Source organism: Drosophila serrata, unplaced genomic scaffold, assembly GCF_035046125.1.
Source record: "Drosophila serrata isolate PLE 108 unplaced genomic scaffold, ASM3504612v1 contig_66, whole genome shotgun sequence".
In the NCBI taxonomy this organism is placed as follows: Eukaryota; Metazoa; Arthropoda; class Insecta; order Diptera; family Drosophilidae; genus Drosophila; species Drosophila serrata.
The window spans coordinates 303,787-321,288 of NW_028256964.1; the positions used below are offsets into that span (position 1 = coordinate 303,787).

At 37.6% G+C, this 17,502-nt stretch overlaps 2 protein-coding genes across 3 annotated transcripts; one reads left to right on the forward strand and one right to left on the reverse strand.

Moving 5' to 3' along the window:
• Positions 1-245: 245 nt before the first annotated feature.
• On the reverse strand, positions 246-11,276 carry LOC110181242 (uncharacterized). 2 transcript variants are annotated; one of them, XM_086837447.1, is made up of 4 exons: positions 11,163-11,276; positions 3,023-3,330; positions 1,205-1,849; positions 246-1,120 (listed from the first exon to the last, which is right to left on the reverse strand). In XM_086837447.1, exons 2-4 carry the CDS (start codon positions 3,183-3,185, stop codon positions 621-623), a joined length of 1,308 nt encoding a protein of 435 aa, XP_086693573.1. In that variant the 5' UTR covers positions 3,186-3,330; positions 11,163-11,276; the 3' UTR covers positions 246-620. The 2 variants fall into 2 exon arrangements, with proteins under 2 accessions (XP_086693573.1, XP_020804606.1); XM_020948947.2 differs by lacking the exon at positions 11,163-11,276 and having other exon boundaries at positions 3,023-4,601.
• Positions 11,277-12,092: 816 nt separating this feature from the next.
• LOC110181248 (uncharacterized) lies at positions 12,093-13,654 on the forward strand. Its single transcript, XM_020948953.2, has 2 exons — positions 12,093-12,363; positions 12,434-13,654. Exons 1-2 carry the CDS (start codon positions 12,361-12,363, stop codon positions 13,322-13,324), a joined length of 894 nt encoding a protein of 297 aa, XP_020804612.2. The 5' UTR covers positions 12,093-12,360; the 3' UTR covers positions 13,325-13,654.
• The last annotated feature ends 3,848 nt before the right edge of the window (positions 13,655-17,502 follow it).

Below are 17,502 nucleotides of genomic sequence, written 5' to 3' on the forward strand. Positions count from 1 at the left end.
ACAAAAATGTGTGTTTTATTAGAAAAAAAAAACGATTATGTATTTCTAAATTATTTGCTCGATTCGTTATCTTTTTTAAACGTTTATATTAAAATCCTTTTTTATACTGTCCAAACTTTCACTTTCTGCAAAAAATGCTGCCAAAAAGTAGGCAATATTTTTTTGTAGAGGAATGAATGCAGTCCTATTAACTGGATAAAGCAATCATCTTATTTAAAACCTGTAAGAAATCCCAAATAAAATACTTTATTATTTTGTTTTAACATTATGTAATTTATTCAATTACTGAGTTATAGAAAAATGGAATTACAAAAAGGTTTTACAATAGATGTGAGTATGTGGTGTGGCTAATGGTTTTACATCTGGCGATTATTTATGGACGTGAGAAGTCCGTTTTCCCGTAAACCTCCCGGTTATGCCTAAGAAAATGTGTTTATTTGATTTGATAAACTTTAAGGAACTTACTAAAAATTTAGTAAAAAATGTGGTATAATATATCATTTAAGTACTTCAAAACTTGATGAAATAAATTAAGAAAAATTATTTTCTTGATCAATTTTACAGATATTTTACTCAGACGTAACCGAGGGCTTTAGTATCTCTCTCTTTTCGCTCAGTCTTCAGTTGGCCGCTGGCTCTCCTGCACCATGGACATGGAGTATCATCTCAAAGGGATCCCATTCCAAATCGGACTCGTGCTTAACCCTACGACGAATGGCCTGTGGATGGTGTGGATGATGCATGGCCAGCGGTGGATGGTGTCCTTCGTGATGGTGCTGCACCAAACCAATTGGCATGTCCTGGGCATGCTCCACTAGTCCGGCTGGTGGTGCTGGCGGCGGTGGCTGTGGTCGATAATGGTGTAGATGCTGCGACGGATGATGCTGATGCGGCTGCGGCTGCTGATGATGCTGCTGTTCGCTGACTATCTCCTGGATCTGCTCCCGGGTCTGTTCCCGCTCATCGACTTTCTTTAACAGAATGTCCCGCATGAAGCACATGCGATCAAAGTGTTCCCAGGTGGAACGGAATCCCTGATGGGAATACTGAGCATGACGCTCCTTCTGCAACTCGTCCACATAACGCTGCTTGATGATTGACCAACGGGTCTGCATTAGGGCTAAAGAGAAAAGGTATTATGGGATTATTTATTAGGATTTTTACCTTCTATTTAACTAGTTCCTCTCTCCGTAGTGATACTTACTAGGAGTCAGTCCCATCTCCAGCGCCGCCTCCTTCCAAACGGCCGAAGTTCGACTCTGGCCCTGTCCCTTCTCGCTCCGCTGGCGTCCCGCCCAAAGGGACGGACGTGCTTTAATGGCATCGATAATCCGACCGCGCATACTATTGTGCAGCGAACTGGGTCGCCCCAATTTACGGGGCGGTGTGGCCACCACCTCCGTGGCCACGGTCGCTGGCGGTGGCACCAGTCCCGTAAAGGCGGTATATGTCATTCCCTGACTCTGGCCATGCGGCGGCTGAGCGATAAGATGTGGCAGTTGTGGGGCCGGAGGAGGCGTGGCCGTTGTGGTTTGCAACCAACTGAAACTGCCGCTGGGACGCCCCCGACCATGGGAGGCACTGGGCAACGGAGGCGGCGGTGTGGGTGCAGCTGATTCCTCCCCGGTGGGAGGCGGAGCACCACCAATTGGCGGGGATTCGGAGGAGGAGGCACCGCCTCCACCGCCTGACTGAGCACCCACTATTTTGGCCACCGTTATGCTGTACATGAAGGACATCGGTTCAAAGTGTTCCCACTTGGTGTTGAAGCGATCCTTGTGAAGGATCTGGCGGTGGACCAAGTTGTGATAATGGTACTTCATCTGACTCCAGATTGACTGCAACTTAACTAAGTGAGTAGAGACCGAATATGCTTAATATAATCCTTAGTTATTTAAAAAATATTAGTAAAATATTATTTAAAAATATGAAAATATTATTTATACTCTAAAAATATATACTTTGAAATATGTTCATCTGTATATAATCTTAAATGGTATCGTTTTATAGTATTATAACTTCACTCAGAAGTTTGCAACGCAGTGAAGGAGGCACCTCCGACCATATAAAGTATAAATATTCTTGATCAGCATCAACAGCCGAGTCGATCTAGCCATGTCCGTCTATCCTTCTGTCCGTCTGTCCGTTTCTACGCAAACTATTCTCTCAGTTTTGAAACTATCTGAATGAAACATTGTAGTTAGTCTTGTAACCCGGATCGGACGACTATATCATATAGCTGCCATAGGAATGATCGGAACATTTTAACAAAAAAAAATTATAACATTTAAATACAAATATAATACGTATAGGTAAATTAAATGAAAGCAGGTTCATTGTTTTTTAACAAAAATATATATAATTTATATTGTATTGATTCCTAGTCATCGAAGTTCTATCTGGAAGGGTATATAAACTTCGTCGTGCAGAAATTAGCTTCCTTTCTTGTTCCAACTTAAAGTTTGTTTAATATTTTATTCTATTGCTCTCTCTATCTCTACTATATTGAGTACCTTTCAATAACATTTCTCAAAGTACATTACACCCGTCAATTATTCCCCTTGCGATTGCTTCAATTTGCATTATTTAGTGGGGTAATTCCAATCGGACAGAGACCTTCTATTCCTATTCGACATGCCATAACCTTTGGCTATATTTAGACCAAAAATAGTAGTGTTAGAAGTGGGGTAAGAATAGAATACAGAAGAATGGGTAAAATACAGTTGCTACATTATATTAATAGTAATAACGTAAGGGAGTAACGTAACGTGACGTAGTGCCATGTGATTGATTGACAAGTAATTACCTAAAGGCATTGACATGTTATAATAATATAGTAATTAAACAATTAATTAATTTTTAAACCAACATCTGCCCTCTCTTTCCTCCATGAAATCCCGTTTAAGGGATTGCAAGGAGGAGAGAGAGAGAGATAGAGCTCTGGTTGAGAGAACTGAACTAAAATAGAGCTTAAAAATCGCATGAGAGAATGGACTCGGATTTGTATTGCTATCGCACTCACCTGTCGGCACATGGCCGCCGAACTGCTCGGCGATCTCTGTCCACATGGGCGATGTGACGCTGCGGCACATGTGCAACTTGTTGTTGGAGTCCCAGATCTCCGGATACTTTTTGATCGCCTTTAGGAGCTGGGCGCGATTGACAAACGGATCCTCCTTGGGCATGGTCACACTGAATGGAACTTTGTTGGGGAAGGGGAAGGTGGAAACTGGTGTGGCAACTAGTCCCCGCCGCGTCGATTCCAAAAGGCAACGAGACAGCGCCGGCGGAGCACAACTGCGTCCTTTGACATCAATTATCGGCGAATAACTGAAAGTAGAGTTTGCAAAAATATGCGAATTGAAAATGAAAAGGCAGAGCGATTGAGGAAAATAGAGAAAACGATGACGGCGACGACGACGGCGACAGCGACGCCAGCTTTTGGTTGTAGTTGCTGTTGTTGTTGCCTCGATGCCGAAGAGATTGGAAAGGCAGCGAAAGCGTACACGAGATGAGATACACAAAATGCAGGCGAGAAGAGAGAACAGGCAGAATGTGCAAAAAAAATACGGGGAAAAAAATAAAGCAGCGACGTCAGTTTTACATACAAAAGTCTCTTGGCTGGCGTAGGTGTGACTGTGTGTGTAAGATGGCAAAGCGTAAAAGCAAAACAGACAAAAGCAACAAGACCAAAGAGGAGACAGACAAAAAGCAACAACATGAAGACGGAGGAGCAGCAGAAAAGCAGCGACGACAGCAGCGGCGAAGCAGAGAAGCTCAGAGCTGCAAAAACCGAAAAACAACTGAAAAGAAAAACAATGAAAGACGAAGGAGAAAAAACAGCGGGCTGGCAGCCCAAAAGAAAGGCCACGATAAACAAGCTACCTCTCTTTCGTTCACGCTCCCTCTCTCACACTCACTCTCTCCCGGTCGCACTGCCAGGAGAAGGCGGCTTGGAGCCATCGAAATGTGGCGAAGAGTGGGAGGTGGGGGCGAGGAGGCGAGGAGGCAGCAAGAGCATTAGAAGCAGCGAAAAGCGAAACAAAAGAGCAGCGCCGACTGCAGAGTAAAGTGCAGGTCCGCAAAACAGAGAGCACTGAAATCCACGATGACCGAAGACGAGAGACACGGCTTGGGCCCGGGGGCAGGTGTGGATGGGACGCAGAGAGAGCACACTGGACGATGGAGACGGGAGGGAGAAGGAGACCCGGAGTCCGAAGCCCGGCTGTCTAAACCGGAGACCCAGCAGCTACAGCAACGGCAACAACAACTGCAGCACGAACACGCAACAAAGCGACAAGGCAACCGACGAACGGTGCAACAGCCGGGCAACGTGAAGGTGGCACACACAGGCCTGACGGTGCACGGCTAGTGGTGGCACATCTAGATTTGATTTTAACTGAATAATAAAATTACAATTACATTACAATTAATAAATAGCATATTTCACTGAGTAGATAGAGTCGTCTGAAGTTCAATAATTTTAAACCTTAGCTAAAAAATACCCTAGATGTGAAGTCAAATTTGTTAGTAGATGATCAAGTTCGTATTAAAATTATACAAACTAATCTTAAGTAAAATATATAATATTTTATATTTGTGTTCTATATACCCTTGCAGTGTATTATAATGTTAGTCAGAAATTTGCAACGCAGTATAGGAGTCATATCCAGGTCCATAAATTTTATATATTCTTGATCAGCATATACAACTGAGCCGATCTAGCAGTTTCTACCCCTCTAAGTTATGAAGTTATCTACTAGAATCTTTACAGCTAATCTTCTATATATTTTCACTCGTATATACATACATATGTAGCTACCATGGGAACAATCCGAAATTTTTTAGAAATATATAACTTTTTTAGTTCTCAACATATTTTTATCTAATTTCGTATGTAGCCATATAGTATAGTTTTAGATTTTTGTTTTTAATTTAATCAAAATCGGACGACTATATCATATAGTTGACAAAGGAACGATCGGTAAATTTTTAAATACAAAATTAGAACTTTTCAGATTTCAATATATTTTTGTCTAATTTGAGATATAGCTGTTAATTATTATTTTAGATCTTTGGTTTTAATTTCATGAAAACTGGACGACAATATAATATAGCTGCCATAGTAACGATCGGAAAATTTGTTGATACAAAATCAGAACTTTTTCAGATTTCAACATTTGTTTATGTAATTTGAGATAAAGTTATTAATTATTATTTTAGATCTTTGTTTTTTTATATCATAAAAATCGAACGACTATATCATTTAGCTGCCATAGGAACGATCGGAAAATTTGTATATAAAAATGTATAACTTTTTCAGTTGTCAAGATATTTTTATCTAACTTCAGATATATTTATTAATTATTATTTTATCTCTTTGGTTTTAATTTAATGAAAATCTATATCATATCGCTGCCATCAGAACAATCGGACAATTTGTAAATACAAAATTAGAACTTTTTCAGTTTTCAATATATTTTTGTTTAATTTGAGATATAGCTATTAATTATTATTTTAGATCTTTGTTTTTAATTTCATAAAAATCGGACGTCTATATCGTATAGCTTCCATGGACACGATCGGAAAATGTTTAGATTAAAATGTTGAGCTTTTCTACATTTCTGCATCTTATTTATAGCTATTTTGTATTAGTTTAGAGTTTCAGTTGTAATTTTATGAAAATCGGACGACTATATTATATAGCTGGCGCAGAAACTATCGTAAGAGGCATATGCGAAATTGTGAATTTTCAACTGCAAATAATATGCATTGGCATATATAATCAAGTAGGCATTACATTGTTGGTTTTTTATCACATATATATATGATTTATATTGTATTAATTATTAAGAATCTAATTACAATTTGCTAGGGTCTAAAAACTTCTACGTGCCGTAATTAGTTTCCTTTCTTTTTAACTTTCTATTATATTCCCGACAAAAAAAGCTAGATTACTTCAAAGTGTCATCACTGTTGGGCGGTTCGGTCGGTTGCCTAGTTGTTTGTTCGTTCCTTTTTGTTCGTCTTTGGCCGTTTTGGGTGCTGTGCGTTTACTCGTGTGTGTGTGACTGTACGTGCAATGAACCCGCAACTACAACTGCACACGAATGCAGCACTCCCCTGCACCCGCCGCCCACCGACCACCCGCCAGCACACGCACACTGCAAATTGCATTGGTATTGAGCTCTAGCTTTCGTAGGCGCAGCAGAGTGCCCAACGCAGCGCTGCGTTCATTTACTCAGTGCCCCAGACCCCGTTGCCGAGCAGCGACCCCCCACTCGCCACCCCCGCCATGCAGCGCTCCCCGCGAGCGAGACGGCAAAACAAACGAGATTCGGCATAAATCAGAGGTGGTCAACTATTTACATAGTGGGGTGTTCGCTTTGCGCTCGGGAGCGGATTTGTGTTACTCAAAATAAACAAAACAAGGCATTTTGCAACGATTTGAAATTCAGAAATAAATCTACTCGAATATGTTGAGCGTTTTAGTGGTCGTAACGCACGCCTAAATAGCATTCCAAATTGATGAAAGCAGCACTGACCTACCTATCGTTCTTGGGTTTATATTTGAGTTTTCAGTTCTCTAGAGAGGATCTTTCCTATTTAAAAAGGGATTTTTATTTAATCCGAGAGTTAATTAATTTGGTTTTATTTAAAAACCTTAAATTATAGGCATCTGCACTAAGAATGAAAGTGTAAAGAAAGAAACACAAAAATATGAATCCCTTACACGGGGATATGTATCTTTCGTTTTTAGAACAACTGAGCGTGCCTCAGATTCTTTAGTACCTCCTGCACGCGAGGTGCATGTCCCGAAAAGTACAGGACTAAATTTGAAAGGGAACTTTGATAAGCACGAACTTATATGCCTTTGCAGATTGTAAATAGACTAAATTATAGGATCCAATCGGAAATCGATCAAAGCTTATTTTAAAATATTTTGATTATTGATATATTTAACAATAGTTTAATTTCAAAATTTAAAAATTTTATAACTTAGCCAAAAATGCATTAATTTTAATTCGGAAAACATTTCTATGCTTGTTTTTAGTGGGTTAATAAATCTGTATACTTAATTTTAATGTAAAGAAAACTCAAATTGAAACATGTAACCCCTTATCTTTCGAAAAATTGTTGAAATTTTTTTTTTCGATCAGTTATGGCTAGACTGACTAGAATTTTTGTGCTGATCAAGAATATATATGATTTATAAGGTCGGAAATGACTCCACAGCATTACTAACTTCTAACCAAATGTATACTACCCTGCAAGGGCATAAAAATTGCTCTTAAAAAATGTATTATGATTCCCTTCTTCCTATGAATATTTTTATAAATATTTATAGATGTATTTTTATGAGTTATATCTTTGGATCCATTCTATTTCCCCTCGATTTTTAATTAAAATCTGCATATTTACATAAATCAGAATCTTTATAGATGTGTTCCACCAGTAAAATAAAGCAACATCAATTATCTCTGGGTTTATAGACCATTCTTAAATATTAATCTTAATGGCTTACACTTAAATATTAACTGAAGTACCCCATGTTTATGCACAAATCGTTTAAGTACAGCAATTAGTTTGGCTGTTCCACATAACAATTAATTCCTGGGCATAAAAAAACGAATTGAAACGAGTCATATAAACCGAGATGGAAGTCACTCAAGAATCAATTCGATTAGTGCCAATTGCTGGGTATATATATATATATATATATATATATATATATATGATGTGACTGACTGAATGAAATGGTCCCTGGTTTGGCCAGCATAATTTAGCAATGAACTGGGCTTAAATTGCTGGGTGGATGAGCTACTTAGCCGTGCCCCTGCTTAATTATTCAACGACAATGGCAATTGTCAGTGGCGACTCTATCAATCCGAGACGGCCACTCCATCTCCATCTCCATCTCCAGTTCCATCTCCATTGGTACCATCTCTCCCTGCATTCGTAATGCGGCTGTTAATGTTTTTAATGCCCTCCGTTTTATTGGCTACTGCTGCCAGATATCACTCGGCCTCTGTGTGTGTGTGTATCTGTGTAATGTATCTGCGAGATGCGTAACTATGAGCCTCCCTCACCGAAAGCCGCATAATGAACGCACACGCACTTTCTTATCGGGTCGAAAAAGAGAAAAAAAAAAAAATAGGAAGAGAGGGAGCGGCGTCTTTAATTTTTATGGCAGCATAAATGGTCCACCGTAATTTGCTAGATTAGAATTAATTTGAGTCCCGGGCAAAAGATACTTGTGAGAACAGTAAAGATTGCTATTGAAGGGAAACTTCTAAGATGTATTTTTACATTATCTTAGAGCTTCCCTTTAGTAGGTTCCACTGTATCCATAACTCGGTGTACTGCCAATGCCAATGTGGACAAACTTCGACAGTAAAAAGTAATGTATCTCGAGATGTATCCCAGCTACGGACAGCCGCACATCAACTGCAGGCAGATACAGAGAGATACTGTTCACCCAAAGTTCCCCTTGGTTCTCCAGGCTCCAGAAGATTGAGGTCCAGACCCAGGGTCCACATCAATTGTCGTTCTGCGGGATTCTGCAGGAGGGTTGTGAGAGAGGTATCTTTTGCTGTCTGTTGCCTTCGTTGGGTTTTTATTTTCATTTATGCTTTTTAAGTGCTTCATTAAAATCGCGTACGAGGCAGGGAGGGGTGGCGGAGGGCGGGCTGGCGGAGAGACCTTTGTCAGCGTCATCATCGTGTGGCACACACAAGCAACAACAAAAAGTATCTTTCGGATACATGTCCAAAAAGCAACGAAAGAAAGCAACATGGCACAAACAAAAAAAACATGAAAAAAAAACGACAGCGACGTCGGTGAAAATAAATAAAAAGAATTAAATCCAAACATGTTTTTACTCAGTTCGCTTCGTGGCTCTGGCTATGCCTTAAACAAAAAACCAAAAATAAGTGGAAAAAACCAACAGCAAATCCAGCAACACACAAAGAAAAGCTAGAATTAAATAATATATGTATTGGTATTACCTAAAATTATAGTTAAAAGATATTCATAAATTTATTTCAATAAGTTCTGCCTATAAAAAGGTTTCAAAGAGTTAGAAATGCTTTGCTTTGAGTGTTTTTATAGCCGTTGTAAATACTTTAAACACTTCTTGTTTTAATACAATATTTTTATTTACATTTTATTTAATTAAAACAGATTTAGTTATAATTTTCCTCTGTGTAGACCTTAGGCTTCAGGCTAAAACTCCAACTTCAATCGCAGCTCCAACTCCGGTTTCAAGCCTATGCCCCCTGCATCTGTATCTGAATCTCTAAGTGACTGTGTGTTGTTGTATGTATCTTCGACTGCGTGGCTATAAGTGTGCCCCGTTCACAAGGCAAAAAAAAATAAATAAAATCATACAAGAAGTAAAGTATAAGGAAAACGACAGCTTAATACCTTAAACTTAATAAATTTCTAAATAAAATTATTCAAATAGATCAAAAAATCATATCTAATCCCTTCTTTAATTATAACTATACGTTTTCTTTCATTTTCTGAATCGTTAACAAGTTTCTTTAAACTCTGACTATATCGATGCTTCTAAAAACATTTAATTTTCCTCTGTTGCAAGCCTTGCTGAAATCTAAGATACCCTGGCACTCTTCAAGTACTGGGTATTTAAAGTCAGAAAACAGCATTAAGCATCTCTTGTTGTTGTTTTTTAAGGTGCGCATATAAAGAGGCCTTAACAGCCAGCCATCCGACCAGTCCGTCGGTCCGTTTCCCCATCAGTGAATCACAGTGGATTAGGTCGATGAAGAGTGCTGTCAAAAATGTACATGCACTGGATTAGACCTATCCTAGATTATATGTGGGTGATGGAATAATGCCCACTATAAATAATAATATAATAAAAGAGTAAGAAGGGTTAAGTATGGGGACGACAATTGGATAGTTTCTGAATTCCTTTTGGGATATGATAAGACCCAATAATTTTTCAAATAGTTTCTGCTAGAACTGAATTTTCTTATTTTCCATTTATTACCCTTTCAGGGTATTAAAAACCAGTTAAAGAGGTAAAAAAGAGGTAAAATATATATGGAAGTGTGATAATATATATTATCTATTAATACGATATAAGTCAGAATCGATTAGAACGAACTACTATATCATATAGCTGCCATAGGTACGATCGGAAAATTTATAAAAAACAAATAATAACTTTTCCAGTTATCAATATATTTTCTTTAAATTGGAGTTGAAGCCATGTTGTGTTATTTTAGGATTTCGGTTTTATTTTTATTAAAATCGGACTACTATATATACATATATATAGCTGCTATAGAGAAGATCATTAAATAAAGAGGAAATTTCAATATGCCCTCTTTCTCCCTCTCCCGGCAGGTCAATCTGACTAGCTCTAGAGGTGCCTCTTTCTCTCAAACTCTCTCTACCTTTCTCTAGAGGAATCTCTTTCACTCTCGCTCTCACTTTCTCTCTTCTCTTTGCTCGGGGACTATAAATAGAGGCACTTCAGCCGCCGCTGGCCTCAGTCTGTCCGTGGCCCCCCGCCTGTTAACATCTGGAGTGAAAGTGGCAGTGATAGTGATCCCCTTCGACCTCACAAATATCACCTAATCAATGCAATATGTTTATTCATTTATTTTCCAATTAATTCCCTTATTGCCTCATAACATAATTTTATTTGTATGTGATACAGTAAAACGTATTCTCAAACCTAACAGACTAACTTAATTATAACTAATTCACTAATTTTGATTTCTTTATATAGTTTCAATTTTGACTTTGGCCCCAATTTTTTTTATACATTATTAAACCCTTTCAGGGAATTATAACTTAGTCAGATGCTTGCAACTTAGGACTTAGTTATTAGTTTTTTGAACTTCGATTTGTAGCAAATAATATTTAAGAAAACACTCGATTAATACTAACATTTTCTGCAATCGATTTGTTATTGCTCCAAACTGACGTCATTAAAGAAATATTTTAGAATTGAATTCTGGGTTATATAAAATATAAACGTTACATATTTTATTTGACTTTCCAGTCAGAGGGTTTCTGCATGGAATTAAAGGGTTCCAGAACTTAAATTAATATTATAAATACCACTTTAAAATGTTTTCCCTTTGCAATAATTAATTAAATATTACCAAAAAATCTCGTATATTCACCCATTGTGCAATGGCACCGATTGCCAACATCAGAGATAACACAACAGCAACAAAAACAGCAAACTTGAAGAGCGCAGAGGATCGCATTTAAGGCGCAGCATCCCCATCCAAGAAGCATATCCCATCCGCACCGTGGTCCAGGCAGAGGCAGGGGCATGCGGCATGAGGCGAGTGGCTTCAAAGCCAGAGTGGAGTGAGTTCGCAACTCCTTTTCATCCTCATGCCATGTGCAAATCACATACAGTAGCAAAAAATTTCGACAGTTATTTACGATTAGCACAAAAGATACGAGACATGACATGCGCTGAATGGAGCTGGGGGATTGGGGCATGGCGATGGGTATGGGGAATGGGTCTCTTGGAATGGGTATGGGAATGGGAATGGGTATGGGTGTGGGGGGAGGGGGAGGGGGATGGAACGATCGTAAAGACCTGGAACTCCGGCCTACGCTCCCCATCTGTGCCGGCTACTGTTCCAGCGGATATACATATGTGTTGACTCAGCGGGTGTCGGGCGAGAGAGATGTCCGCTCCTCAGGTATATTATACATACTCTGATATAATTGTGGCCAGAAAAATAGTGCTAACAAAATATAATTTAAAAAATTAAAGGTGATTTAATTTAAAATGAAAAATTTCACATTTAATTTGTTCATTCGTATAATTCCTTCGTCACTATGTGGTCCTTTGAATGACACATTTAAAGCAAGTTGGCAGACCTGCTGGCTCTGCCTTATTGGAAGCAAGTTGGCACACTATTTTATAATTTTTAAAAATAGCAAGGAAATAAAAACAAATATTAGTAGTAGTTATGACTTGTGATTTTCTGCATCGTTGCAATTTTTTAACTATTAAGTTATACTATATATTCGTTTTTTTAGAAGTCAGTTGGCAGCCCTCTATCCCATTTTTAAGCCAGTTGGCAGTCCTGAACAGTCTTCAGAATTTTTGTGAACCACAAGGAATGTGTTTAAAATTGCGTTTTTATAAATTTTGGTTTAGATTTCAACTTTTATATTAAATTGCTTGCTTTCATAACCTTATTTAAAAATTGTCTGCATAAGTGGGAAAGTTAACTATCTATGCAGAATACCAATACTGCCAATACTGCAAATTTTTCCTTCTGCACGTGTGCGCAAAACCCATGTGCTTTTTTCTGAGAATTTTTCTTATAAAATAAAGTGGAGCCAAGAATCGAAATGGTTAGTGTCAGAAGTGTACCAGCAGTAATTCTTTATTATTGACTTAACTTACAAATGTATATCCTCGCAGCAAAACCATTTCCAGAAAACTGAAAAGCCGCTTGTGCGCAGGCGCATGAGCCCCCTGACCGAGAGCCAGCTGGACAATATGCCCAGCACCAGCAAGGCTGCAATGGCCGCAATGGCTTCCTCATCCGTATTCGGATCGAAAGCCTTCAAACAGCCCAAAGATCCCCTGAAGGTGAAGCCGAAGGCCAAGCCCAAAGGATGCCCAATTAAACGTTTGCTATCCATTCAACTTGATCCGGATTATAATCCAAGGGCTAGGCTCGGAGCTGCATCTAGGAGAGTGTTAACCAGAGGTCAGACGAAGAAAGATCGGGCTGTACTTCCGAAGGAGACTCCGGCTGCAAAGGTACCAACTGTTCAGAAGCCCAAGCCACCGATAGTAATCACTAATAGACGGTTTCGGACAAGCCAAAGGCTTTTGCCCACCGTCTGGCACTCGGGAAATGTGTGTCAATTCTCCTTAAGGCAGATCTGCAGTCCGGCAACCAGAAACTCTGCTGAAAATGATGTGGAACGTTGGCGAGCCATCGAATGCATCTGCATGGATCTGCGAGGGATCAATGTGAGGAGCAATGTGGGTGTCCTTAAAGGACCAGTCTCCTTTGAGGATGTCTTCGAAGTGCTGGGCCTCGATGAGCAGGGGGAGCAGAAGGTGGAACCTGGCTCCTCGTCAAAAGTTAAAGTGGAATCTGCTGGGAAGGGATTGAAAGTAGCTTCTAATAGTGGAAGTTTCGATATTGACAAGTACTTGGTGCCGCCACTGACACCAATCCAGAGATGTCCTGTCAGAGATCCCAGAAAAGTGGTAGTAGAAAGGAAACCAAGACCGATTTCTAAGAGTCCCATGCGGGTCGAGAAAGTGACTTCTTTATCAAACTATAAAAGAAATTGAAGCAAGATCTCTCATTTATTTTTATAATATTTTATTTAGTTTTGTTTTCTGACTGCCATATAGAACAAATCGAGCAGGAATACAATTTAAAAAAGAGTCATGAAGCAAGATCTCTCTTATATTTTTTAAATATTTTATTTAGTTCTAATTTCTGGAAGTTTGCCACACTTTTGAAGTGCAGTTTATGTTTGTAGCATGCCCCCAGTTTCTGTTCATCATTATTTAATATTAAATAAAAATTAATTTATACGACTGTAACTATTTTCTTGACTTCCATTGTATATGCACTCATGCACACACTCTGGCAGTTACGAAAAAAAATAACCAAAAGAACACACTTTATTGTACGACGAACACTTATGCATGCGGGACAATGGCGATGGGGGCACATTTGATAGCCGACGACTTTGCCTGGGTTGGCCTGCCTTTCTCCGCCGTCGAGAGCTGACCTATTAAATGGGTAAACTACTTTGTGTATCTCCCCATGAAGATCGCTCTTTCTTGTATCTATTCGCTGTTCTAAAATGGGCCATAAAAACCCGAACTTCAATGCCTTAACTCTGTTGCGATGCTAAGCGATGCGATGCGATGCTGCTGATTGCAGTTTCAAAAGTCTTAAATTATGATCACTTTTGAAGATGATTTTCACTAGACATTATAATAGGGTTTTTTTTTTATAAATTACTATGTATTTTAAATAAAGAAATTTAGTATTAAAGAGGTGAGAGGTATAAGAGAATATTTCAGAAATAATAGAAATTAAGATTGATCATAGAAATGCCTTATTCACCAACTGAAACTATGATGATATAATACAGTTTCTTATAAATTATTATTTCATAAAAAGATATTTGGTTTTAAGGAGGGATTTTAGGGAATGTTTCAAAAATAATAGAAACTCAGATTCAATATACAAATGCCTTATTTAAAAGTCTTAAATTATGATCACTTTTGAAGATGATTTTCAGGGGGCTTTTTATGAATATTAAAAAAATTATAGAAATTAAGTTTGATTGATATGAACGCCTTATTTAAATATCTGAAAGTAAGATGATAATACAGTTTTTTATAAATTATTATTATTTATTTGATAAAAAGATATTTGGTATAAATGATAGTTTTTAGGGAATGTACGAAAATTAATAGGAACTAATATTAATTATACAAAAGCCTTATTTAAATGTCTGAAATTATGATAACTTTTGAAGAAGATTTCCACTAGACATTATAATATGGTTTCTTATAAATAGTTAATTTTTTTTTGAAAAGAACATATTTGGTATTAAAAAAGTATTAGGTATTAGGAAATATTTCAAAATAATAGAAATTAAGATTTATCATACCTTATTTTAAAGTCACTTAGGGAATATTTCATAAATAATATAAACTTAGAGTAATCATACAAAAGTCTTAATGTCTTGTATATACCATTCCGTATATAATTTTTTAGTTTACAAGATGTTCAACTATTGAAGTATATGCTATGGTATAAACTTATATAAACCTATACATATTTATTCTTGAACAGAATTGGCAGATAATCACTTTATTGATTTGACACTAGAAATTAAATCAGATCTTTAGTTCCAAATAACAAAGCCTGACTTTAAACCAAAATTTTCCTCAGAACTTTTCCATTTCCATGTTATAGAGTACACCCTTTAGGGCCTTAGAAAAAATCAACCCAGATCGGTTAGCACTAATTACCGACCTGCCTGCCTGTCGCTTTATGGGATTTCATTAGGCCACATCGTCTCCACGCGGCGGTCATTAGACCAGAGGCCATTTTCCGTTCCGTTCACAATGCCCGGAGTATACAGAGCAGAGTGCACTGTGTGGAAATTTATGGCCTTCCTCTGCGCCCTGGACAATCGCAGAAACTCCTAACCTGGAGCAGCTCCTCCTGCTGTCCAACTGTCCAACCGGCTGAATAATTTAGCTGCGATAATAAGCGGCTATAGCCAGTGTCCACTGCCACCCGGGAGTCGGGGGGATTGGGATGGCATTTCGCCATAGAAAACACTAGCAAAAAAAACCCAAAAGAAGAGCAAAAAAACAATTTATCGAGTCGTGCGTCCTGTTGCGTGCCATGCAATTTAATTGCGGTTTTCGGAGGCGTGGCAGGGACGCCCCCTTTTCCATCTCGCAGCACCTCCCCCCTTTGCGTGCATTTTAATGCACTTTATCATTCGGTGTGGAGGAACCCCCCCCCCCGTGTTTTATTATTTATATTTACTATAATTTTCCTGAACAGTCCGGCAATAAAAAAATAACAAAATAAGCAGGAACACGGTAGCAGCGACAATCGGGGACGGTGGCCTGGCAAATAGAAGCGCAATAATTATAATTAAATACATTTTTACGTGCCATTTTACCGTTTGCAAGGTTTTTCCTTATGCAAATAAATAATTGCGTACACCTTTTTGCCATCGCGGCTTAAAAAAAAAATACAAAAAAAAAACTAAAAGCCCCCAGGGAGAAGAGGAATAAAAATATATGAAAAAAGGGAACATAAACCAGAAAACCAGAATAAAAAACGCGGTGGCAATTAATAAAACCTGGCTACCGGACTGAGTGAGAGATGGAAAGCTGAATCTATGAATAAATCAGACTGCTTTTTATTCCAACCTTAAATTGAAGTGTGGCTATATTTTCCTCCGATTCCGAAGTGCTTTAAAGAAGCTAATTTGTATTTTTGCAGAGCATATAGTACTTTAATTGTGCCTAATTGTGGTAATTATCTGTAATTACTCTTTTGATTATGAAGCGATCAGCAAAGGAGCACTTTAATCTTATTAGCTAAGGGGAAATCATAAATATAAAGAAGAATTAGTGGTTTTATTGCAGAGTTTTTAATGGTGGTTTTTATATCCTCTTGAACTAATGGTATTCAACAGATTCCTTCTTTTTTTCGCTGGAACTATTTTTATAGATTTTAAAAAGCCATTTTATTTTATTCGAATAATTTTAATCAAATCTTATTTTACTATAAATCCATGAATAATTAATTTAACAACGTTTCTTTTGGTAGTACCAAATTTTGTCTTCCGGTGCAAATTTTCCGCTCTGAGTTTCGGAGGTTGGAAATATTTTAAAGTTGTTTTTAAATTTGTATATTGAAATTTAAGCAGAGAATTGAGCACGTTTTTAATACATTCGTAATTTTATTTAGTTGAAAAGGTTAAACAAGATATTTGGGAGTGTGATAATAATATTATCTATCAAAAAAATCAGAATCTGTTAGATGGAAGAACTATATCATATATCTGCCATCGGAACAATCGGAAAATTTTTAGAAAAAAATTATAACTTTTCCAGTTATCAACATATTTTCACCTAATTGGAGTTAAAGCCATGTTGTATTATTTTAGAATTTCGGTTTTAATTTCATTAAAATCGGACGATATATATATATATATAGGTGCCATAAAATCAATAGTTAAATGCTGAGGAAAATGCACTATGCTCTCTTTCTCCCATCCTCTGCAGGTCTATCTGGCTAGCTCTAGAGGTGCCTCTTACTCTCTAACTCTCTCTACTTTTCTCTAGAGAAATCTCTTGCACTCTCGCTCTCACTTTCTCTGTTCTCTTTGCTTGGGTAGTATAAATAGAGGCGCTGCAGTCGGCGCCGCCCCTTAGTCAGTGCGCGACCCCCCACCTGTTAACATCTAAAGCGATAGTGGCAGTGATAGTGATGCCCTTCCCTTCTCGCCTTGAACCTTATAAAACGTATTCTCATAACTAACAGCCTAACTTAATTAAACCTTATTCACTAATTTTGATTTCTTATTCTTGATATAGTTTTAAAACTAAATTCCTTAAGAATAATTTGTATATATATACCATAAATATGGTTTAACTATGTTATTTTTAAAGACATCATTTATTCGTATCCCTTTTAAGCTCCATTTAATCAATAAATCTATTTTAATAAACATTTCTTCAACTATTTACCGTTATACAATTAATATATTTAAATTTCTTTAAGAATAATTAATTCCTTACCTCTATTCAAAAGTCCGAAACTTTTTTATTTAACCCTCCCACAAAAATTGTGAAAGTCTAGTCGGAACCTTCTCTTTTTGGGCAACACTTTTTTTGTGCTGACACATTTGATATGAAATTTGATTAATTTCGTCACCTGATGGCACTTGCTGATAGGCCATTCAAATTAAAAT

Coding starts and splice junctions, on each gene's coding strand:
- LOC110181242 (XM_086837447.1), bottom strand. CDS start 3,185: ATGCCCAAGGAGGATCCGTTTGTCAATCGCGCCCAGCTCCTAAAGGCG. Junction 1,850..3,022: donor CGGCGGCCATGTGCCGACAG/GTGAGTGCGATA, acceptor CTACTCACTTAG/TTAAGTTGCAGTCAATCTGG. Junction 1,121..1,204: donor GGAGATGGGACTGACTCCTA/GTAAGTATCACT, acceptor TTTTCTCTTTAG/CCCTAATGCAGACCCGTTGG.